Genomic DNA, 25,813 nt, shown 5'->3' with positions numbered 1-25,813 from the left:
TTGGGTGAGGCTGCGAATTTAACTAATTTGGCCTAACTTGACTCCTGATCCATAGAATAGAATGGTAATTTTTTTTTGGTTTTGTTTTTTGTTGTCTTTTTTTTTTTATCTAACTAAAAAAGTGCGATATATAGCTCTAAAAATTATTGAAGTGATATATAGGGAGCTACATAATAACCAAAATACTTAATTTTTTAAATTATGAAACTGAACTAAATAAGCGTTCATAGTTTATTAGTTTCCAGTGAATTAATCCAGCCTTTTTTAGTCACTAAATTAGCCTATCAATCCACTTTGTTAGTTTTAATTTATATTATAATTCGAAAATAACTTACGTATATAATATATAATATAATCAATGCGAGATTGGTTATACTGGTAAGTTCTTTACTTTGGTAACTAAAATAGTCTTTTTATCCTAATTACTATTACATACATACAAACAATATCGAATCGAAAAAATTTTGATAGTGAGAGTAAAATATATATAACATAATAATATTATGTGTACATAAAAATTAATTATTAATTATTATATATTTATATATAAATATATGTATTGTTTAACTCATTTTTAATATATATTTTATATTTTAATATATATTTTATACAGATAATTTTTTTTATGTACATATAACATAATTATTATTATAATTATATTTTGTTATTGTAAAATATGACTAATCTTTAAAATATCTAATTTACAAATTAAAATATTAAAATAGTAATTTAAATAATAACATATAATTTAGAATTCTAATTTTTAGGTTTCATATTTTAAAAAAATTGAGTAATCTTTTTCTTAACAATACAATCGAAATATCTCTCTTTTTATATATATCACTCAACAATTATTTAAAAATTTACTTCTCATACAATTAGAAGTCAATTCTTACTGATATTCATAGTTGAAAAAGTTCTTTCAATTAATGCAGTTGCTACGAAAAAAACTAAAGCTAATTTCAAAAGAAGATAAATAATACTCTTTCGAGTTGATTTCTAAAAAAGAACACCAATCTCATTTAAATTGAGAATTGATCATTCTAATGAACATTTAATATGTAATGCTTAAATCAACTATTAAGTACCAAAAGTTGAATAAAAAATTATTGTGGGATCAAATTCAATAATTTAATTTGGACAAATAACTATTATTATCATAAACTACTAAAAAAAATTTTAAATTGTAGTGGGACGCTTGCCCCACAACAAAGAACATAGATTCGTCCCTGCATACATACATACATACATACATACATACATACATACATACATATATATATATATATATATATATATATATATATACATATATATATATATATATATATATATTCTGATTATTTTAATTTAAGATTTAATTAAGATAGGTATTACTAATTTTTAGAATAATGTATAGGGTCCTATCCTCACTTTTTCATAAATGGTAACTTCTATTATTTTTTATTTATTTTTCATTATATGAGTTTCAAAAGTGTATTTGTATCTCTTGAAAAACTAATACGAGGGTTCTTTACATAAATAAATTAAATAAGTCATTATCTATAAAAATGTCCTTGTTCAAGATTTTGCACAAATTCTGTATATTAGTTTCTTAAAAAGTAAAAAAAAATTCAATCTACTAAAAATTTAAAAAGAAATCAATTCTTTATTATTATTATTATTATCCTATAAATTTTTTTGTTAAACACTTTAGTCTGCAATTAGTTTTAACTAACAAATTAAATCAATTTCCAAATTTTATTTCATAGACAAATTAATCTTTACGTCAAAAAGACTGAAATGAAAATGTTAATATGTTTATTAAATAACATAGATGATACAAGAAAAATTTGTTAGAGACCATATGTTTAGTATAATTGAACAATGGATGGGAGAAAAGAAATTAAACAATTTTTTTTTCAGAGTCTATATATGCCATTGATCATGCTGGTGGAGGGGCATAAAGAGAATGATGGTGCCTAACTTTTGGTCAAAACAACAACTCCCTTTACATTCTATATTGACTAATTCTATGGTGTTTTTTATTTGATATCTAATTTTTGTTTAATTTATTTTTTATAATAATTTTTAAATATTTAAATTTTATATTTTAAATTTAAAATTAATTATTTAATATTTTTTAATAATTAGACAATAACTTTTAAACACCGTTCCAAACACCTTCAACAATATAATGACATGACTAGCCACTTCCCTTTCCACTCTCTATGGTTCTGATCACGAATCTCTAAAATGATATTCTAAAATTGGAATATCTAAGCTAAATGATAGAGATGTGCCTAAAGGTCCATATTCTAAAAACTAGAACTAGAATTAAATAAAATATAATAAAATAATATATTTATTCATAAAATATGTATTTTTTAGAAAAAATATATTTTTTATTTTATTATTTTAAATTGGTTAACCACTAAAAAATCAGACCATTTAACTAGTTAACCAGTTTTTTAACGGATTTTTTCGATTCTTTACTAATTTTTTTTAATTCTTTAATTGATTTGTTGCGAACCGATTTTTTTTATCCGAACCGAAGCTATTTGATAGCAAATTTCTGATTAATCCAATTAAACGGGAAGGGAATGGATTCTCAATTGTTAAAAAAAAAAAAATTAAAAGTGTAAAGTGTGATCTTTAATTTTTTATTGTTTTTTTTTTTATATTTATTCTTATAAAATTAATGGCGAGAGATTACACTTTATTCTCTTCCAAACCTCGCATTCCAAGCCATAAAAAGATTGAAGCCCATAAAAATCAATTCCAAAGAGAGGCTAGCTTTCCTACTTGAAGACCACCTTCCATTGACGTTTGGGCCAATCTTTAAAGGCCAAATCCACCTATCTCAGTTTACCTACATAACAGCTGTATTTATACATATATGCTAGTTACTAAATTAATTAATTAATAGTAAATTTAATATTATTTTAATAAATTAGTTATCATTATTAAAAAATTATTAATTTTTAGTGGTAAATTAGTAATTATTAATATTTAAATAATAAATTATCTGACAAATATTTAGGTTTGTGGTATTATGAATATGTATTGTATGTTGATGTATGTATGTATATTTATGTGGGTGAATAGAGTAGAATAGAATATTAATATTATTATAGTTATAATTAATTATAATTTTTAAAAATTGTTTGATGTAATATTTTGCTATATTTTTGTAGAGTTTATGAATATTGACATGTAATCACCTACTGCCTCTAGATCCGTACAATCCGAATGTGGAGGAGCATTTACGATTTATTGGTTTTTATCATGTTTTTCAAATTATGATAGTTCAATAAATCAGCAATGGTGAATGCTCTAATAGAGAGGTGGCACCCAAGCACACACACATTTTACTTTCCGATTGGTGAGTGTGCTGTGAGACTGAAAGATGTGACTGTTAATCTTGGTCTTCTGACAAACAGTTTTTCAGTGACAGGAGTGACTATGAGTAGTCACGAAGCCTTAGAGGTTGAGTGTTTGCACCAATTTGGGGGTTGCACCAAGAAAGTTAGACTGTAGAGGAAGTTTCATAAAATTGACGTGACTTCGAAATTTAAAAGATCGTTTGCAGTTGATTGACGAAAATAGCATTCAGAGGTACGTGAAGTGCCACATTATGTTGTTATTTGGTACGATCTTGTTCGGAGACAAGTCTGGGATAGCTGTGCACTTGAAATTTCTGCCTTTGCTTCGTGATTTTGGCAGTATCAGACAGTATAGTTGGGGATCGACATGCTTAGCACACCTGTACAGAGCGTTATGTAGGGCATCTCGTTTTGTGTATAGAAGTGTTAGTGGATCTTGTTGGATCTTGTGGTGCGAGAGAATGATGAGGATAATCCCGTTAGTGATGATGACAATCAAGAACAGGAGCCCCAGTCACCGTCACCGCCACCGCTACCACCACCTCAACAACAATAACCACAGTCCTCGGTCCCATATATACCTCAAACATAGTTTACCCCGTCATACCCATTACACCAGTAGTATTGGAATACTCTACAATTTGACACAGGAGATGAAGCTTTATTTAGCCAGTTACTTGGGTTCATGGGTGCAAACACAGGCCAATCACAATCTAACCATCAGCCTGATATGATGCTGCGTGGGTATTCCTTGGACGCGAGGCATTCATGCCGCACTTCCTCGAGTACTTCTGGAGGGAGAGTATCTGGAGACTCTAGTAGGAGTGACGATGGTCAAGGGATTCTTAACAGCCAAAACTCACAACGTATTTCAATGGATCTAATTGAAAAAAATGCTAAGACCATTGAGCACGAGAGTGATGACTATCTAGTAGAGCAATCGGATGGTAAGGATGACGATGAGAATGAAGATGGGGATGAGGATGAGATCAAGAATCCCATAATGACGACTATGATCATGGTGATGATCCAGAGCCTAGTACAAGTTTAGTTTTTTGTTGTTTGATTATATTGTATTCATATTTGGATATTCTGTTAGTAGATGTGATGTTACTTTTATATTCAAGTAATTTGGTTGATGTATACAAGTGAGACACCAACTCCAGATGAGACAGGTAAAGACTACAATTTTAGAGTTGATCCGCCACGTCGTAGCGCTAATTGATTCACCCGGTCCGCGTTCAAAAAGGACGCTACGAAGTGCAAGAGTTTTGTGAAAGATGTAAAATAGGCGACGAGATAGTAGTTGTTGTGTACTTAACTTTTCTACGTATCATTACTAGACATGTCAGAGAGTACTTGAATAAAATATAAAGTTTCAAATATCATGGAGTATTTGGATAAAATGTAAAACTCAGATAAAATATAAGACTCTACTGAGCATTATTGCCGGTACTTGCACCATCAGACTGACGGCATCTACTATGGTTATGACCCTCGACCCCATATTACCTACATCGCCTAGAACCACGTAATATTTGCGTATCCTCTGCGGATGGTATAATCTTTCATCGCCATAATGACAGTTTTTCTGACACTGAATTCCATTCCTACAATAAATTCACCATCCGCTACAATAGAAATTTCTACTACGATAACAGCCATACAATAAATATTTAATAAACAAATATTTAATAAGTGAAATTAAAAGTAAAATTTACCAATAATTTATTAATCATATCAAGTAATTAATATTAATATAATAAATCTTCGTATCAAAAATCAACATTCACTATATTAGTATTAATATTAATACTAACATAAATAAATATTCATATCAAAAATCAATATTCACAATATTAATATTTATATTAATATTAATATAAAATATTAATACTCACTACATCAATATTAATATAAATAAAATTTACATTAAGTTATTATTTTAATTTTAACTAAACAAAAACATAAACACATAAATAAATACTATTAATATTTAACTAAATCAATAACTAAATAAAAAAATTATTATCTTAAATTTAACTAAATAAAGATATAAACAAATGCTAATTAATTATATTTTCACATGTCACGTAACTAATTAATCCATGATCAATATAAATTATAAAAAAATTCTAATCCTTCGTATAAATATAGGCAATTACGCACCTGCATTCATATATTCAGAAAACTCTGGAGCATGCATGACCTCTAAATTCAAAGCGTGTATGAAAGATGACTCCTCAAATGGATGTTATTTGCCGGTGCATTTGCCACTTTTGTCACATTTACCTCCATAGTGCCGTCATCTTGATTTTTGTCTCCATCTGGACCAACAATCTCATAATTGCTTTCAAACTCTTTCTCATTATCACTATTGTAATCGTCCCATTCAATATTTTGGTCGGCTTCAAATTGTTCGAACCCAATATACAACTCAAAGAACAACATCTGAGAGCGACTTTCAATATACATTGAAAACATCTCTTGCATGCTCGCTTCATCAGTTACATATTTGGTTTGGAATTGAACGAATCCACCAAATACCAGTATAGGATACCTATATAAAATACATGATATTCTCCTTGACATTTCAGAATCTATCTTCTCACAAATTACACTTTTTAATTTTTCAAATGAGATTGTGAATGGAATAACAATATCTAACAGATTTTCACAAACAAATTCCACTCCTTCAGATGTTTGTAACAAAATCTTACAAAAATAATATACTTTTAGTACGACTCTATCATCTATTTTTTTCCCTCATATGAACATAAACTTCACTATAATTTTTTTCAAGCGCAAACCATAGTTCTAAAGGGGCTGAGGAAAGAAGAAGAAAAAGATCTGTCAACTCGGGATGAGTTGCACACAGACACACATATAAAACAAATCGGTTGGTCCGATTTTTATTGACACATTCAAAAAATATATATAATAATCAAATCGGACAGTCCAATTTGCTCTCCTCCGAAATTTAAAAAAAAAAAACTACATTGAAATCGGACGGTTTGATTATCTACACTCAAATTCAAATTTTTTCTTTCACACAAATCGGACCGTTCGATTTGTATACCTACTTTCTCTAACAAAAAAATTTTATGGTCCGATTTCTTCTTTTTATGTTTTAAAAAAAACTGCCACCACATTCAGATTTAGCACCACCAATCTCCATAATAAGGCACAAGGTGTATATCGAAAAAAATGAGCCGAATAACCAAAATTAAAACATAATAGAAAAATGGTTTGCAAGTAAAGATTAAATTTACCTAATTTTTGTATGTATTTTCTAATCAATTAACAAATTGTTTTCAAACAAAAATTAGATCAAATATACAAATTTTTGCTATTTATAAAAAATATATATTTTTTAAAAATTTGTTATTATCATCTTTATGGTTCAAAATTATTTTTCTCAGCTACAACTTGGGATCCATTTTGTCTCTCCAGTTAAATAACAATTTAACATAGTAATATGGAAGCTGCGAGAAACTAAGAAAAAGAGAAACATAACCGTTTATTATTGGTCCTGTCATCCTGTGTTGTTTTGTCGTTTTGCAAAGTTTGTCGATTGTGAAGGTGAGTGAGCTGTAGAAGGAAGGAAGCACACACTGTTCACTCTAACTTTGACAGTGGCAATAATAATAATAAAGCAGAAGAAACAACACACAACACAATTGGTGTGTGTTTTGTTTTTGAGCGAGTCTGAGAGAGAGAAAGAGAGGATGTCTCATAATAATGCAACACAAGGGTAGTACCACCACGTTCACCACCACACACACTGTTACTGTTATTGGTAACAAACTTCTGATCCTTCCTTCCTTCCTTCCTTCAACAATGAAATAAATTGAAAACCAATGAATGAATGCTCACAATTCTTGTTCACATTGCATACCTTCTTCACGCTCTCTCTGTGAGTATTTTTATTTTTGTTTCTCTCTCTTTCTCTCTCTCTCCAATTTAAATGCTTGATTCTTTTAATGACACAAAAATCAAAAGAATCTGTATATAAAGGGAAATAACAAAATACTGAATCATGAGTCTGTTATCTACTGTTTTCCTGATTTAGCTCACAAAAGCATTGAGCACTGTGCTGATGGTTAAGAGACAAGCCTTTAAATATATGTATATATTCCACCACTCAGCATTTATGCTTCATCCTCTTTTGTTTCTGTGATTGATGGCACGAAAGAAAACACATAACAAAATGGGTGCACCACTGTTTTCACTGTACCTTTTCCAATTCCCATTGCTTTATTATTATTATTATTCTGTATAAAGATGAGAACTTGGAACTAAATTAGTAATCTTTTTCTTGCTTTTTTTAGCTAATGGTGTTAATTTCAGCTTGATGATTCATGTGTTGTACTAGTTCTGTTCTGGGGTTATTTCCTTTTTGGCAGTAGAATCAGATTGTGCAACACAGTTTTCTCTGAAAACTTTGATAATTTGAAGCCGGGGTTTTGGCCTTGCCCAGAAAGAAAAATGTTTGTTTAAACCTTCCTCTTTGCTGTGTTTGTCATTTTCTTCTTGCTTTATGATTTTCGTGGGAAAGTGTCACTGCTGAGAAAGCCAGAAATCATTTTAGAAAAGTGGAATTTCTATTGAGCAAAAATGGTACACAATACTATGTGTGAGTGCTTTTTGAGGGTATAGGGGACCAATACTTTTCAAATGTACTAAGCAAAGCCCCGAGATAGAGACCAACCTATAACTTAATTGATTCACATTGGCTTCCATTAATGTGCCATTTTCATGAAATAATTATTAAAAATCTTTAAAGGGTTGGACCAGAAAAATTCAGAATAGTGGCTCTAAGATAAGCTTCCTTCTTCACTCCACCTTCCCTCATTAGATTTTTAGAGCATCAGAAAAAGTTGCTTTATTGGGGGGTCTAGGTTGGATTTGTTTCTGGCATTTATGATTTGGAGGGTGGGGTTGTTGGCCTTTTATGAAAAACCAAAGCCTAAAACTGGAGCTTCTGATAATGGCCAATGAGTCATTATTTGCTGGGTTTGTTTACTATTGTGGGGTCTCATTCAATGACCGACTCCTGACAAAGGTGGTGTGATGAACTCAGATTTATTCATAGCTTTTCTAATGTTTGAAAACGAAGTTTTGGTAACTGCATGTTTGTTGGAAGAAATTAAACCATATTCACATCCACAGAGGCATACCCTCCAGGCATATATGAAGGAATTGGTAAACACATCACATCAATAGGGACTTGTGCTATTTATTATTTCTATAATAAAAAAGATTAATCAATTGCAAAATGACCCTTTTAAATGCTTCTAGAGGAACAGTATTTGAGAAAACCTGCTAAGGAATTTAACTGTACAGTGTAGTTTATAGTAACAGATTGATTAGGTGAGTATTTTAGTGCACACTTTAAATTTACCAAAAGAACATCACACTTTAAATCTACTAGGAGAGAGATAAATGAGTAACTGTAAACTTGGGGGGTCCTGCCTGTGAACTCAACTCATGGAATGGACTAGCACAACACACTGATACACAGATCTCTTGGGTTTATATGAGTAGCTTCTGGTTTTTGTTTCAGGTTCGGAATTCGCCTGTTAAACTAATTTATAGGCATAATTCATAAACATTGTTTGATCTATATAGTTGACTCTAATCGGTGGGATAAGACCTGTTGCTGTTGTGATCTACACTGTTGTAATTTACACTAGTAATATAGTTGTGACTATGTGCTGTGTATTTGTTCTGTTGCCAGGTTGTTTCTTTATCTGGTTTGGTTTTTTGGTTAGCTTTGTGCTGAGGGCTAAAAATAACAGGAGTTTTAACCAAAGATAGGTATGGAACAAGTAACTTTTTGGTTGTCTGTGAAAGAATATTGGTTGATATTTTCCTTTATAAATTAAACACAGAGAGAATTTTTTAAAATATGACGCTGTTTCTCAATTGTTATATTCTTAGTTAGCACTGTTTTCAATTATTGCTATACTGCATTTTATACTGGTAATGTTGGTGTTTTTGGATTCTGTTATTCATTAGTCCAGTTTCTGAGGTTTCATTGACATGTTCAATCTCTCTGATTTTTAATTATTGCTATGCTACATTGTATACTGATAATATTGTTTGATTTTTCTTTGTTTCTAGACAAACTAATGCAGTGGCAGCTTCATTTGGATTGTAATTTGCAGATTACAGTGACGACTGGTTTGCGAGTTTCTGAGGTCTTACTATGGAGTGGAATGCTAAATCTCTTGGGCAATGGGACTGGGAGAACTTATACTCATTCAATACAAAACCAACTGAAAATTCCAAGTTGCAACCAACGGATTGGAGCATGGAAGCAGATGGAGAAATCAATGTTGGGCTGATATATCCGTCCGGTGGTAGTGCTTGTTCCGGTTCTGAACTGATTCATGCTTCATCTAGGAGCTCAAAATCAGCTTCCATGAATTCATCATCAAATGGGGATAGCAAAGCATCCACAACCATGTTCACTTTCGAGCGTTCTCAAGACGACTCAACTGGTAAGAAAGAATTGTCAAAGGAAGAGCCAGTTGAAAATTCTCCAGCACCAGAGCCCTCTTCTGCCTCTGGTGAACCACTGCTCACTTTAAAGCTTGGTAAACGGTTGTACTTTGAGGATGTTTGTGCAGGAAGTGATTCCAAGAAACCATCTTCCATTGATGTTCCTATTTCATCTTCGAATACTGGAAAGAAATGTAAGGCCAATAGTCAGAACCTACAACACCCAAGCTGCCAGGTTGAAGGCTGTGGTCTAGACCTCTCATCCGCTAAAGATTACCATCGCAAACACAGGGTTTGCGAAAGCCATTCCAAATCCCCTAGGGTGCTTATAGCTGGTTTTGAACGCCGATTTTGCCAGCAATGCAGCAGGTTAATCTTTTTATGCAAGTGGCATTTTGTAATAGTAGCATATTTCTGGCATATGTTAAATAAATTGGCTAAAACTTTTTAACTTCACTTACATGATATTGAAGGTTCCACGGTCTATCAGAGTTTGATGACAAAAAGAGAAGCTGTAGACGGCGTCTTTCAGATCACAATGCAAGGCGTCGCAAACCTCAGCCTGAAGCAGTCCAATTAAATACATCTCCTCTGTCTTCATCACCCTATGGTATAATTATAACTCTGATTAGTGTGAATCCCTTCCCCCTTTAGAGTCTGTTTGAGTTTCATTTTTCCAGAGTGCAAATTGGAAAGAGGGAAGGATTCAAAACCCCTTCCCTTACTTCCCTTTGGTCATTGGCTAGTTTTTAACATATGAATAATGGAAAGTTTACCTAATTTTGCCTAAAGTACTATATTTGCTGATATGCTTGATGTCAAGGTTTTGGTGGAGATATATATTTTATCTTATAATCTATTGTTTTCCTTTACAAGACATAGGGCAATGAAGTGTTCTTAATTCTTAAAGGAAACTTGATAGCACATACTTGAAGAAAAACATGTATATGTTAAACTTGAAAATACAGTTAATTGCAACTTCTGCAATAACACTGTATATCTTTGTTGCATGTATTAGGCACCTAATAACCTGATATATAAAAACAAAATTCTAATGTGTTCTTTCATTTCAAAATTGTTAGATCAATATTCAATACTAGGTTACACTGTAATAACTCACAGTAACCAAGTAGGCACATCCAATCAGTAATCGCGAAAAATTATTACAATTTCATGAATAGACAATAAAGTATTCAATGTGTCGACATCTATGACGAAGATGGCCTTAAAAGTTGATGTCGTGGCAAGTAGAGTATTAGTAACATATCTACATGTTTTTACTTCTATTCTGCAGATGCGAGGCAATTAATGAATCCATTCGTTTATTCAAGAGCTGCTACGAATATAGGTTGGCAAGATATTCAAAACAGCAGGCTACCCCAGACAAAAGATTTCCTGATGAGGCCTGCGAAAGCCTTCGACAAGATACCAAGTATTGTCACTATGCTTTCTGATGATTTTAGTGACCTTGCATCCAAAGGCATGGCAACCAGTGGTAATTTCCTGGATTGTTTTATCTCTTTCAGAAGTTTCTTGATTTCACACTAAATTTGTTTGTTCATTCATCATCATACAGCCATAATTCTTTAGGCCATGTTGATTTCTTCCTAATATATACTTATAGTAGTGATTCCTAAAACAATGAAGGCATGCAAAGGCAGGTAGGATCAAACTAAATTGATAAAACGGTTAACTATATCGCTCTAAAAGATCCTCCAAATATAGACTGATAAATTAGATCAAACAAGACTATATTTATAATGTTATGATCTGAATCTACCTGAGCAACAATTATGATGGGGAAATGTTTCCTTCATTTAGTAACTAGAAACATTAGCTAAGATCATGATATAAGTTTTATCCAATGACAGAAATATAATACCTCTATTGCAGGGAAAGAAGATCCTATTAGCTCGTCCGATCCCAACCCCACACAAGATGTCAGCCGTGCTCTCTCTCTTCTGTCAACCAATTCATGGTCTACATATGCTATGACTCCACGTTTCCCTCTCGCTTCATCACAATATTCTCACCTCGATCAACAACCAGCCAATCCTAACATGTGTATCCCATTCTCAGATTGTGATAATAACAATCGCTTCCAAGAGTTTCAGATGTTTAGTGCTCCACCCTATGATTCTGGCTATCCTTGCAACCAGCTGGACTAAACATTGTGTGAACGCAATCATCCCAATGGTGTTATCACAACGAGGAATTTCCAGCTTCGTCGCGGCCTCATTACTTAAAATGGTTTGTAGGATCTAATCATCTTTTGCTCTATTAGAATGTTAGCTTCCCTACTTAGAAAGGAGTTGGAAAATTATAGAACTTGTTTGTATGCTGTGTGTGTGACTCTGTTTTCTGAATAGTGGGACATGTTTTCTAGACAATTTGATAACACGTTACACTCTTTTACCTTATATACCTTCTTCCAGTGCTTTAATCTTTGGTTTCTATTTAATCCTGGGTGCCATGAAGAAAGTCATTGCATTAAGGAGTTTGGAAGCTTTTCCAAAATTTCACATGGAAGTTAAACGCCTGTTCACTGAACTGAGCTGAATTTTATAACTGTAAATTTAATTCTCTGCCTTCACTGTGAGCATGCCTGGAAAGCTTAGAACTTATAAGCAGCTGTTTTTAACAGAGAAAAGGTAAAGGACTTTATATACACGTAATAAATAAATCATGTTAGAAAAAGATGAAAAGACTGTAGTTAAAGGCAAAAATGGTTCATAATTTTATGTTAAAAATACTATGTGCATTAATATTTCAAAACTTATGACTATAAATAGATGTCAATTGTTTCATAATACACAAATGCTATTTGGACAGTTCAGAGTTGTTTATACAACTTTGATTATAAACATTAAGCAACAAAGATATTGGTTGGTTCTAATTTTACATTGTCCGTCTATATAAGATCCACACTTTTGATTACTTACAACGCCACATAAAGTTATAATTGATAATTGTAATAACATTACCAAATTAACCTCAATATCAAATTAAACAATCTAAATAATCATCATATAACATATGCCTTTAATAATAGTTTATAACATTAATTCTCTAAATTATCTTCATTTGAAATTTTGAGTTTAATTAAGTATACAAGTACTATTTATTTATGTTTTGGAATAAAATTTAATTGATCAATGACTTTCTTATATTTTTATAGGATTGGTCCATTACTTTTACATATCAAAACTCTTTACTGTTTTATTTTCAAGCATTTTAATTTCCATAAGATACAAACTAAATTTTATTACAATCTCTTTCCCAGGTAGTTGAGAGCGTCCTTGCTTAGCAAACTGAGCATCACACAAGAAACGAGCCCCACCCATAGTCGCAATATTTTTCACTAACAATTACATGGTGAATGCCCCCTAAATAATATAAATGATATTTTTGAAGGTTTTTTTTTTTACATTATTAACGTAACTTTTTATTCTGATATTTAATTAAGTGTTGTCCTACTCTATGGAAACAATAAGCCGAGTTTTGAGTTTAAAAAGATTTAGTTCATTGGCTTTTGAATTGATTTGATAGTATATGTAAAGTTTATTGGTTATTTAAATAATATTCATGCTACTTGTGTATATAATACTGTTATGTAAATTATATTTTAACTAATTACATTATTATATATACAAGACTCGAATCACTCAATGTATATGTAAAATTGTAAATTGAACCACTTCGTGGGATTTTTTAAGTAAAACTTTAACAGTTAACTTCTATATTAGACTTGACAAAGTGCACGAGTGCACTACAGTAGTTTCATTTGATGTTAAAACTTAGTTGCAAATTTTAGGGGCCTCTGAATCTTTTTTCACTTTTTTTTTGGAAGAGAAACCTTAATTTTCAAATTTACTTAAAACCAGATATATAGCAGGTATTACATTGAAGGGGCAGCAAAATCAATAGTAAGCGATACCTTTAGATATTGCTACATCTCAAATTTACCCTTTCATTCAACACTGGTACGAAAACCGAATTAAACCTAGGGATGTTTATGGTTCAGTGTTTTCATAATTGAACTGACTGCACTAAACTATTTTAAATGGTTTAGATATTAAACCAAATTACTTTGTCACATAAAAAATTGATTTTAAACCAATTTATAATACAGTATACCAATTTAAACCAGTTCATACAAATAAAACCAGTTTTAATTAAAAAAATGAATTTAAACTGATTTATAGACTAAAATTAATTTTAACATATAAAAAATTAGTTTTTACATTTTCTCTCTCTCTTTCCTTCTCTTCCTCTCTTTCCCCCTCCTCTCAGTCTCTCTCCCTTTCTCTCTCTCCTTTTCTTCTTCCCCTCTCTCTCTTCTCTCCATCTCTCCCCTTCCTTTCTCTCTCTCTCTTTCTCTCTCTTCCCCTTTCACTCTTTCACTCTTTCTCTCCCTCCTCTCTCTTTGTCTTCCTCCCTCTCTCTCTCTCTTTTCTCTCTCTTCCCCTCTCTCTCTCCTTTCTTTCTCTCTCCCTTTCTCTCATTATCTCTCCCCTTATCCCTCTTCCTCTCTCTCTTCCTCTTTCTTTCTTTCTCTCTCTCCCCTTTCCCTATCCTCCTCCCCTCTTTCTCCTTCTCCTCTCTCTTGTTTTGGAGAGAAGAGAGAAAGAGAGAAAGAAGAAAAATATCAAGTGAGAGAAGGCTGAGAGAAAAAGAGAAAAGAGAGAAAGGAGGGTTGAAAGAGGAGAGGAGAGAGAAAGAGAGAAGAAAAAAAGAGAGGGAAAAAGAAGAGAGAGAGAGAAAGAAAAGGGAGAAAGAGGAAGAGAGGGAGAGAGGAGGGGGAGAAAGAGAAGGAGAGAGAGGGGAAGGGAGAAAGAGGAGAGAGAGAGAAAGGAAGGAGGAGGAAAAAAGGAGAGGGAGAGAGAAAGAGAGAGAGAAGGGAGAGAAAAAGAGGAGGGGAAGAGAGAGAGAGAGCGGAAGAGAGAAAGAGGGATACAAAGAGGAGGGAGAGAGAAGGGGGAGAAGGAAGAAAGAGGAAAAGAGAGAGAGAAGAGAAGGAAAAAGAAGAAAGAGAGAGGAAGGAGAGAAAGAAAGAGTGAAGGAAGAGAAAGAGAAAGAATATGTAAAAATTAATTTTGGAATTTAAATAAAACCATTTTAATTTGATTTAAAACTAACCATAAAACCTGATTTTTAATAAACTGATTTTTATAAAAACTATAGTTTCAGTTCAATTTTCTATTTGAAAAAACCAGTTTTTTTTTTTTTGCACACTCCTAATTAAACCAGCTAGTCATATTAGTTCAACAGAGTTCTCGAATCACATCCCTTCTTTTCCTCGCTAACGTTTAAGCACATAGAACAAAACCGTTTAGCCACTGCATAATTGTCCATCCACCATCTAGTTGCCACAATCAGGTGCACTACCCAGCCAGTTATGATAAAAACAATGCCATACAATGATTCTCGTACAAGCATTGGCAGCCACTCGTTGCCCACTAGTGATCAAGAATGTCAGTGATTGTTATGTAACATGGTTACTGCCAATCTGATTTCAGCAAGTGTCGGTGGCTCATTGCGAAAAGCAAGAACAGGAAGTTCACTTGCTTTAAGGAACGTGTTTCCAAGGGTTTGTTGCTTTTTATTTTGGACAAAAGGGATTTGTTACTTTAGGATTAGTAATTGGTGATTCAGTTACAAATTGGGCTTGACTCTTGGCCAGCCTTATTTTTAAAGGATCAACAAGCAACAAAGCTGTGTCATTCATTGACCCAACAAACAAGAAAAGAAATGTGCACCTGAGGCCTGAGGCTTTAGTTGAATAACAAATCAAATACTGCACTCAGGATTCGAAACCCGTCCAGCAATGGATGGAAACCTTCAAGTGTTGTGTGTGTAATGTGAGGGAATTCGTGATGTGAATGACTAGAGTTGTGACTGTCCAATCCATCTAACAAGAATTAAGTTATACTTATATGTGATCATTTATTTATTTATTTTAAATAGGCCTGACCATAATACACCAGACTTAAACCACGGACATGAATGGTTCGATTTCCCTTCCATTCAGTATTCTCAACCATGGTTCATTGTTCACAAACAAAACAATGTTCTTCACGCAATGGATGGCTCCTAAATACAATGAAAGGTTACCTAGTTTATTTCTCCCTCCTATTCCGTTTAGACAAAGTCAAACAACGTGTAGATCGTAGAGCAGTGAACTTGCTGCTAAGTTGGTAATTGACTTGGACTGTCGACAACTACCCCATCTTGACATAGAAAATTTCTATAACTTTCTTCGAAATCATCCACTCATGTGACCACATAGAATATGCAGGAAACCAGGAAAATGTGTGATATATCATAAACCTCATGTAGTGATCAACATTCCAAGTGATGATCTTACCTTGTACGTGTTATAGCAAGAGGTGCTACGTGTTAAATAACCCTATTAAAATTCTGCCATCAACCAAAATTAATCTACTCCTAAACATCAATTAAGTGCTACATGTGATGACACAAAAAAGGATTTAGAAATGCTGATGCACCTAATAGTGAAGGTAGGATAACGAGCAGACGCTTTTACAGCTAAATAATCTAAACTTCCAAATTTCACATGCTTTTGACGCATCTATTCATCTAACGATAAACTTAAAACAGACAACCAGAACCAAATGAAAACTTAGAACTGGGAGGAAGCTGCAATAACCTTTCTGCCACTGGTAACTTACCTAAATGCATATGGGAACATTACCACTAGAATAACGAGTTGATTCTGAAGAGTATAGGAAACCTATCTGTGAAATTCCAGAACCGACTTTTAAAATCTTGCCAGGAAAGCTGGCTGACACATGCATCACAACAATCCAAGACCAAAATACCATCTCAGTTAATACAACAACTTGACACACATAATGAGAAGGTGAATGTGAATTGACAACTGCTTCAAATAGAGGACGACAAGACTGACTGTCAGACACCGAAATTGGGCAAAGCTTGATGACAACTCTGGACCTTCTCAACCCTCAAATATGTCCTAGAACTCACTGGAACAGTAAATAATTGCAAATTAAATATTGCAATGGATAAATATAAAGTAAATATTAAGCACATACGTAAAGCTGAAATAAAAAGATCCAAATGAAAGAAAGCAAAGATGAAACTCCATCTTAAATAACACCTTCACAATGGCTTGCCAGTTTAAAATGTTCATTATGTTACACAGATCTTGTAAGATGAATAGATGTTGCAACAAGCTTTGAATGTTAACAAAATGCAAGTATTTTCCACAACAAACCTGATCGTTTTGATCTGGAGCTGGTGAGGTTGATTTCTCTGCTTCAGCTGGCTTGTCAGCACCACAATTCTGTCTGTTGCACTTGGTTCTGAATGGATAGTTTATGTTGTTACACTTGTCACACTTCCAGCTCCCTTCAGGCATCTTTTGCTCTGAATGACAAGTACAAAAATCAGGAAACATAATTAACAATTACACTTCTACATAAGCCAAAGCCACAAAGGCATCATTCAAGTAGGGACAGATGCTTTGCCAACTTACTTGAATTTTTGTCTGACTTCGAGGGCTGCAGCACATGTTCACATCCAACAATTGTAAACAATAACGATGAATGTCAAACATAAATTGACATTTTTTCTATATAAAAGAAATTAACATAAATCAATTTGCTCAATGTAAAGGCAGCAGACCTGGGATCCAGGCTTCGGTGTATTGCACTTTCTCATGTTGCATACAGGTCTAAATGAGAAGTTGACATTGCCACATTTTGGACATGTCCAATCGTTGTCACGAGTTGCATCTACATGAAAAATAGGAAGTGGAAGAAACAATGCTACATCAAGAAACTCTCAGTTGAATTAAAAATACAAATATTCCAAATAGAACAAACCTGCACCCTTTTTTGGAGCCTTGTCCTCAGGAAAAAATCCCGGCCTAGGACCCTGCTCAGGCAGAAATTGACTATTAAATTCCAACTAGCAACACAGATGAATTATACAGCATGACAGTCTTGTCCAAACATTGTAATTTATAAACAACAACGTTCAACATCTAATGTCATACCATTGCTCCAGGTCCAATAGGCATACCCAGTCCATATCGGTCTAAGAGTGGTGGCATGCCATATATTCCACCTGCCATGGAATTTCCAACCAAAAGGTTAATATTAACTGGAACAGGATCCAATCAACAAAGGAGATATTACAGAAGCAACAGCAAAAATAACATTAAATACACAATTGCTAGATCACTCTTTCCCCTTTACCCTCCCTTCATAAACGGTGTAAATGATAACGAAGCATAATACCTCTGATTTATGAAACTTTATTGACTTGAAACTAATGAAAAGGCAAAAAGTAAATACCATTTCCCATCATGGATCCGCTTGAGTAGGGTGTTGGCCCAGATAAATGCAATGGCCGATAAGGACTGCCAGCAGAAAGGCGACTTGCATAATTGTAGTGATAAGCTGATCCTCCAGAAAATGGAACATCATAGGGAGGAATAGATGACCCATTGAATAGAGAAGATCCATATGGTGGGACTCCAAGATATATTGAGGAGGGAGTATTGGATCCTAAATAAGGAGCTGAGGATGAGTAACCTTGTGGAGCTTGTAGAGGTTTGGCAGCAGATTTCTGAAACCATTTTTAGTATATAGTTAGATACTTCATTTGAAGAAGGAAAAATACTAGCAGAAGTTCATCATGAGTATGCATAAAGGATAAAATAATATGTCGGAACTTAGTTATTTAAGCATAAATATAGATTTACGTTTATTCTCTTGCCCTTGATTTCGAAAGAAAATCTTATGAAACGCACATAAACACAATATAACAAGAATCATAGAAAGAGGAAAATCATAAAATGCTTTTATGAAACAAATGAGACCTTGTAAATCATTTGCAAGAGGAAAATCACCTTACAGAATGCTTTATGAAACAAATGAAACCTCAAATCATTTATAAGAGGAAAATTTGTATTTTAAAATTTGCAATGACAATATATTAACACCATACCGAATTATGATCAGCAGGCCTCGGTTGAGTACAGTTACGCATGTTACAAGTTGTCCTGAAAGAGAAATTGACATTGCCGCAGCTGGGGCAAGTCCAATCATCCTCTCTACGACTACCTACAAACAGAAATCAATTGAAGTGTGATTAGATTGGCATTCAACAATAGAAAATGCAGATTTTATGCAAATATGCAGATTTTTGTGTTTGTAAGGGTTTTGCATTATATTCTCCTCAAATTGAGATATCAATAAAAGCAAGCAAGCTGTTGCTTTTGTGGTAAGAATGTTGAGAAGCACCTTTGGACTACAAGTTTTTGGCCCTTCATCCTTCGTAATTCTTTTCCGTAAAATAGATGTTTGCTTATGGAAAATATAAAACATTACACATTCATAACTTTTTGTGATCATTGCCATCCAAACAACATTGATTACAACAATTCACCTTTTAAAATATATTTTCAAATATAAATGACATTATTATGAAGCGTTACTAGTCCGTACACATTTTTGTACAAATCACATAAGAATACAAATAGCAGTTATAAAAGAACTAAAACTTACAAATTCAAGCAAGCAATGACATCAAGAAAGGGCCCAAAAAATTGAAAGAACCAATCAAAACGTTTCATACGTACAAAAGAAATATTTCATGACAAATTAGAACTTTTCCATCATAAATGCACTTCGAGCCAAAACTAAAAAAGATATCTCGTAATCTAAAATTAGCTATGAAGCACGACACTTTGCTGAGTTGCCGTGTCCACGTGTTGGACAAATTTCGAACATAACACTAATCGACACTCGTCCGACACGCGTCTTCTGTACCAACTATGTCTCAATAAAACATAAAAAAAATTTCTCCAGACACGCTTGAACACATCTAAATACTATCATATATTAGCGAGTCCAATCTTATTCTTAACATGTATTCTTGAAATGAATTTAGAAATAGTATATATTATTATTTATTGAAACAAAATATTTTAAATAATTTATATAATTAAAAACAAACATTAAAAATAGCTAACAAATTAATTTATATTTTAATATCAATAAAATATCAAAATATCATTACAATTTATCTAAAAAATACTTTACATTTTATATATACATGCCGACATGCCGTGTTCCCGTGTCTTATAATAATTTAAAATTCGTGTCAATATCCGTGCATCATAGAAAATTAGTAATGCAGTATCTAATGCAAAGACACACAATACAAAGTTTTCGAATATACTTCAAATATAATGACAAGAAACAAAACTGCAATGTTAATATTGCAACATATATCATTTCTGTTGCTACACCAGCATAAGTAATTTCGATAGATATCTTCCAAAACATTTATTTTTCCAAACTCACTTTTGAGCTAAGGTTTTCCAAATATATATCACAATATAATGAAGTAACACCGAATTGAACGAATACATGCTATCCTATGCACCAGAAAATCACATGAGAACACCAACACCATAGTGTAGAACATCGTTCATGATAACACTTACCGTTGTACTACATCTTGGACAATCATTGAGGTAGAGTTTGCATCTTAAAGTAACAAATTGGTGATTGTGAAAGTAAGCAAGTATGACTTCAGTACACAAATGCATAATAGTACGTAAAATTCCACACGTGAATTTCAATTATGAATAGCAATAATGCAATCCACAAAAATCAGAATATATATAATTTGATATATATTCATTTATTAAAAAAAAAAACAAAAAGGATCAAGAGGAAGCACCATCAGTCCTAGCACGCTTGGTAGCTGAAGAATTCCTGTTATCCACCTGAAAAACCAAAAATAAAGCTAAGATTCACATTCCATTACCTCGACAAGCCCACACGACAATTCAAAATAAATAAATCAATCAATCAATCAACGCCAATTTGATTGGTTCTTGCGTCACAAATTGCACAAATGAACCTGCAGAGAGAAGAAAATTCCGAAAAAAGAAAAAATAGCCCTAATTCATTGGCATGAAATCGAAGTAACATCTGGTAATAGATCAAAACCCTAAATCTCCATTAATAACAATTAGGGTAGGTTATTGTGTTAGGGTTTTTCGAGGCAGACGATATATCGAAGGGGCATTGAAGGAATGCCAGAGCGTTATACCTGAGACATGGCGATGCCGATGAGCAGTGACTGCGTTGTGAGAGAGAGAGAGAGAGAGAGGGAGCGCCTTTTTCCCCTTCTGCTTCTCGGGTGGGGCGGTAAATGGCTAATGGCTTAATGCGAGGCCCGTACTAAATATATGTTTTTTTTTTAAATAAATAAAATAAATACTAAATTTGAACGCAAAAACTAATTTATGTTTTTAAGCCTTATTACATATCTGGTGTATAGTTGGGGCGAAATACGTTCATAATAAATTTATCCATACCGAAAATAAGATACATGTTTAAAAAAATCGTTATATGTATAAATATAATATTAATGGGACAATAATTTTTAGCTATATAAGGAGTTCGTTTATTTTATTGTAACTCCAATATCCTTTTTTTAATTTTCTTCACATATTTTATAAAAATGTCTAATAGTAAATATGTTGTTGTGAGTGTTTATGTAAACAATTGTATTAGAGATAAAGACAAAAGAGGTGTGTTTGAATGTCTGGATTCGACTCATACTCTACGGGATTTGAAGAATCTGATATTAATGAAGCTGGAGGTTCAAAGTCGAGAGGGAGATTACCAAAATTAGGTATAGGTTCTTCGTTCCTTTGGCAAACAGATGCTTCAAGTTCAAGCTTTTCTGAGTCGTAGACGATGAACACGTGCTTGCGATGTTTGATATTCATAGGAGAATCCTAACACACCAAGTTATAGAGCTATACGCCGAGGTCATTGATATTTGGAGGAGCTGACCATCTACATCTACACCCTTGGGCCACCGATTGCTGCATCTTGGTTGCATTATGCTACACAAGATCACATGTAGGAGGATTCTGAGTTAGAAGAGTATATCACTGAGACATATGGTTCCTTCGATAGCTCTTAGGAGGATGAGTTTGTAGCGGATACTCCGTTAGAACGAAGATTTCTCTTACCTGTATTGTGCCTGACCTTTCCAGTGTGCCTAGCCACTATCATGCTGCACCTTAATGCGATGGAGGAAGATCCACTTTGTGGCGTTGGTACGTTAGGTGACGATTACAACCTTGACAAGGGCATTGAGTTTCGGGTGGGCCACCAATTCAAGAGTAGGAAAGATATTCATATGGGGTAAAAAAACTATAGTATTCGGTGAGCTGCAAAATACAAAGTGGTTAAATTTGATTATATGAAGTATCACTGTTGAAGCAAGTAATGCTCAGCTGGGTGTCCATGGAGCATACGCATGTTACTTAGGCAAAATCTTGGTTATTGGTAAGTAACTAGTCACCATTTATGTTTTAAGTTATCTATGGTTTTTGCTTTTTGCTTTTTATTCATGAGTTACATGTTTGCCGTCATGTTGTATTTTAGGAAGGTTTGTAAGTTTTGCAGACCTTACACCTGCTTGGCACCGACAATATCTGCTAACCATGCCTAGCTAGATAGCTCGGTGATTGGTGGCGTCATCTTGCCTATCATCCAAGCCAACCCTTCAATATGCATCCTGGTGTTGTAGAGTATCATGCAACAGAGTTATCACTTCAAGCCTTCCTATCGAAAAGTCTAGCTAGAAAAACAAAAGGCAATTGTAAATATATAGGGTGATTGGGAAGAGTCTTACAACAAGCTTCCTAGACTTTTGCAATCCCTCCAATAGTGCCTTCCTATCGGAACAATGCATTTTTACAGTGGTGACAAACTTTTTCTCCCAATAGCATCGATCCTCTATTGAAAATACAGATAGACATTTGCAAAGACATCAACTATCCAAGGAAATACATGTCTTCTCATTTGAAACCTTCATTGAAAAATCCCAGCATGATGCATCGGCTCTTCTACAAAGTAAGCTTTGAATAGACGATCATGTTTGGCTTATTGATCTCTATTTATCCACCTACGAGGAGTGGAAAAAGAGCTTTTAGAATATTGGTTTACTGATATATCAAGATATTCTTCTTCTGAATCATCAAATAAACATTCGTCGTCTAATTATTTATGATTGTGTTATTTCACCAAACTTTTTTGTTATACAAAACTTCATTAAACATATCATCAAAGTCCTTGTTTTTATAAGAGTTTTCTAGCTATTTTGTTGAAATGTATTGCTTAGTAGTCTTATATGATGATAAATTAAATTTAAAGTGAAGTATGGGAATGTAAATGAATGATATATAATTGATATTTATACATCTGTCTGCAATAACTAGCAAGTTCTTAACATCTATTTATGCAATGACTAGTTCATAATGTCTAGTTTTAGAATGACTAATTTGTGATGGCTAGTTTAGAATAACTAAAAAATAATTAGTTTTGCAACATTTACTTTTTGTAAATGCTAGTTCATAATAATGTTGACTCATTTTAAAAGTTACATCACAAAGAAATAAAACATAGGACCCCAAATAGAATAAAATATGGTACATCAAAAATGAAAATACATAAAGGAAATTAAACAAGCAATGCCAATTTACAACCTCACTCTATGAATAGAATCAACAATTAAGTAAATCATTTTGTAATAATTTTCTCACATACAATCTTATGAAAAACTCGTCGTTTTTTACTCATTGTAGATGTGTCAACATTAAGTATTTGCATATCCATTTTCTTTTCCTTGTCATCCTCTCCATTATCCTTTCCTTTGCATTTATCTCCATTGCTTTGATGTATCTATGAGTTTGTAATTTTTGTTCTTTCGTCGTCGCTTGAATTTTAGCCTATTTCCTTGATTGTCGTAATCTTTTTCTCTATTTTTCCTCTCTTCTTCTCTTTCCTTTTCCCTATTTAGTAGCTCATTTTCCCTAATATTCTTAATATCCTCTATGAATAATAGTTTTTTAACTATCAATGATTTTTTCTGTTGAAGGTCTTCGGATATTTATACTTTTTCCTTACTTTTCTCTTGCTTTTCTTTGATCCTTACTGGTGAATACGGGAGTCCACACTAGTTTCCTCAGCCAACAATATTTTTGAATTAGATGACAATAAGTATACTCTAGTTGCACTTATCTTAATTCTCTTGAAACCTTCACTTTGTGTTGATAGTTGTCTTCTCTATTTTTATTCCAATCGAAGCATATTTCAATGCCTCTCAAACGCAAATTTTTTACCATAATTTCTGGAATAGAGTTTATAAGCTAACTCTTTTGTATCATCTAAGTTCATACCACTCCTTATGTTTCGAGTAGCTTGATTGCAGCAACTAGAAAAATATGTAATTGCCTTGTTGATCTTATACCAACGTTTCTTAGTTGTAATTGTCTCCTTTTTCATACTTGGGCACATTAGTAGTGGATTGGTTCCAAAATGTTTCACCCTTTTGGTCGGCAGCGAATGTAGGGTTGGTTTAAACATTCGACCATGCATTCATTAGCATCTCATCCCCTCTTCGTTACTAGTATTAAATGTTATCTTGCCTACAATTTTAAATTTCATCATTATTGAGGTTAATAACGCCTAATATACGAGGGTTGAAAAAATCTAAACATTGAAAATTTGGACTAGAATGTATCGAAGTTTGATTTGATGGGTTAAAGGAACTACAACACCGACTGAGCCATGTCTTGATGCACTGAATTAAATTAAAAATGACAAGGATGTTGGGGCTATATTTTCAATCGAAGGATTAAACACAATTGAAAATAGATAATGAGGGATTTGTAAATTTTGATTATGTAGTTGGAAAATAGGTAATTAACTATTATAAGAAATTTAAAAAATGAAATTATGAAGGTTTGTGAATTTAGATTTTAAAATATATTTGGTAGTGTGACGTTTTGATTCAAATTTTGAGATATTAAAGATTGAGTGTTGGATATTTTGAATTTTGAAAAAAAAATTGCAAGTAATTAAAAAAAAAAAAGTTGAATTGATTTGAATTCATTTAATTTATTTGAATGACAACAAATATATTAGTAATTTTTTGTTGGAGAAATTAAAAAAATATTAGAAAAATTAAAAAATTATGAAAATGAAAATGTGTGGTTAATATTTATTTAATAAAAAATAAAAATAATATTTGTTTTAAAAAAATTACCATTGAACACTCTTGACTATTATACTTTTGGTTTCTTAATTATATGTTAAAATTTTATTCATTTGTCAAAGACCATGTTCAAAGGGACTGTTGTTTTTAGAACATGTGTAGGGACTCAAATTGTCCCTCTTCAAAACAAGGACACTCAATATTATTGTTGGAGGGGTTCCAAGGGTTTATTAAAAATTTTGGAAACTTGTATACTTTTACTCTTTTAGTGATTTATGTGTATATAGAGCTGATTGATTTGCACAAAAATCAAAATAGGTAATGTGTGAAAATTTATTGTTCAAGAGTTTGATTTTTCAATTTTAATTTTATGTTATTGGAATACATTCCAAACACTAAACTCTCACGATCAAATTTAGAAAGGGGAAAGGTTATTTAAACCTTCAAAAATTTAAATCGAAAATTTTAACTTTTAAAGCTTGGGTCGTATCTCAATGAGGGTGCATATAGATTGATCATGGATAAAAGAGGGGTTTTTCAAGGCAATTTAGTAAAAACTGAAACAACAAGAAAATAAGATTGCAAGAGAATTAAAACGAACTATGGACTAAAAAAAGGTTTAATTACTTTCTCGGTCTCTATACATTTATCGAATTTTTATTGTGTTCGTATATTTTTTTTCTTTTCAATTAGGTCCTTATACCATATTAAATTTTATAATTAAGTCCCTAAATGTTAAAATTAACGAAATATTCTATTAAATAAATCGAATATACGATACATAAAGCCAAAACACAAACGACAACACCTTTTTTTAATTCCAAAAAAATTCCTCAGCATTGCTTTAGCGTCTACCCTCT

The 25,813-nt window shown here is 32.6% G+C and overlaps 2 protein-coding genes across 5 annotated transcripts; one reads left to right on the top strand and one right to left on the bottom strand.

Moving 5' to 3' along the window:
- Positions 1-6,908: 6,908 nt before the first annotated feature.
- LOC107638279 (squamosa promoter-binding-like protein 3) lies at positions 6,909-12,292 on the top strand. 4 transcript variants are annotated; one of them, XM_016341476.3, is made up of 6 exons: positions 6,909-7,281; positions 9,536-9,871; positions 10,001-10,241; positions 10,346-10,482; positions 11,167-11,367; positions 11,766-12,292. In XM_016341476.3, the coding sequence occupies exons 2-6, from the start codon at positions 9,577-9,579 to the stop codon at positions 12,038-12,040; spliced, it is 1,149 nt and encodes a 382-aa protein (XP_016196962.1). In that variant the 5' UTR covers positions 6,909-7,281; positions 9,536-9,576; the 3' UTR covers positions 12,041-12,292. The 4 variants fall into 4 exon arrangements, with proteins under 4 accessions (XP_016196962.1, XP_020976043.1, XP_016196961.1 ...); XM_021120384.2 differs by adding an exon at positions 9,106-9,185 and having other exon boundaries at positions 9,536-10,241; XM_016341475.3 differs by having other exon boundaries at positions 6,910-7,281; positions 9,536-10,241.
- Positions 12,293-16,619: 4,327 nt separating this feature from the next.
- On the bottom strand, positions 16,620-21,124 carry LOC107638281 (ranBP2-type zinc finger protein At1g67325). The gene is given in 10 exon segments (XM_088484034.1): positions 16,620-17,000; positions 17,002-17,282; positions 17,392-17,416; positions 17,541-17,650; positions 17,741-17,792; positions 17,914-17,984; positions 18,215-18,488; positions 18,870-18,985; positions 20,613-20,658; positions 20,988-21,124. Coding segments are annotated over 10 exon segments (1,179 nt in total). The 5' UTR covers positions 20,997-21,124; the 3' UTR covers positions 16,620-16,805.
- Between the last annotated feature and the right edge of the window lie 4,689 nt (positions 21,125-25,813).

The sequence above is a fragment of the Arachis ipaensis genome, chromosome B4, assembly GCF_059453495.1.
Source record: "Arachis ipaensis isolate K30076 ecotype BB chromosome B4, ASM5945349v1, whole genome shotgun sequence".
Lineage (NCBI taxonomy): Eukaryota > Viridiplantae > Streptophyta > Magnoliopsida > Fabales > Fabaceae > Arachis > Arachis ipaensis.
The sequence above is the reverse complement of the archived record's forward strand: the minus strand, read 5'-3'. Positions and strand labels throughout refer to the sequence as shown.

What these genes read in the sequence shown, in the direction of transcription:
- LOC107638279 (XM_021120384.2), top strand. Translation starts at nt 9,577, where the DNA reads ATGGAGTGGAATGCTAAATCTCTTGGGCAATGGGACTGGGAGAACTTA. An exon ending in TTTTGCCAGCAATGCAGCAG is followed by an intron (nt 10,242 to 10,345) that starts GTTAATCTTTTT and finishes ATGATATTGAAG; the next exon opens with GTTCCACGGTCTATCAGAGT. An exon ending in CAAAGGCATGGCAACCAGTG is followed by an intron (nt 11,368 to 11,765) that starts GTAATTTCCTGG and finishes CCTCTATTGCAG; the next exon opens with GGAAAGAAGATCCTATTAGC.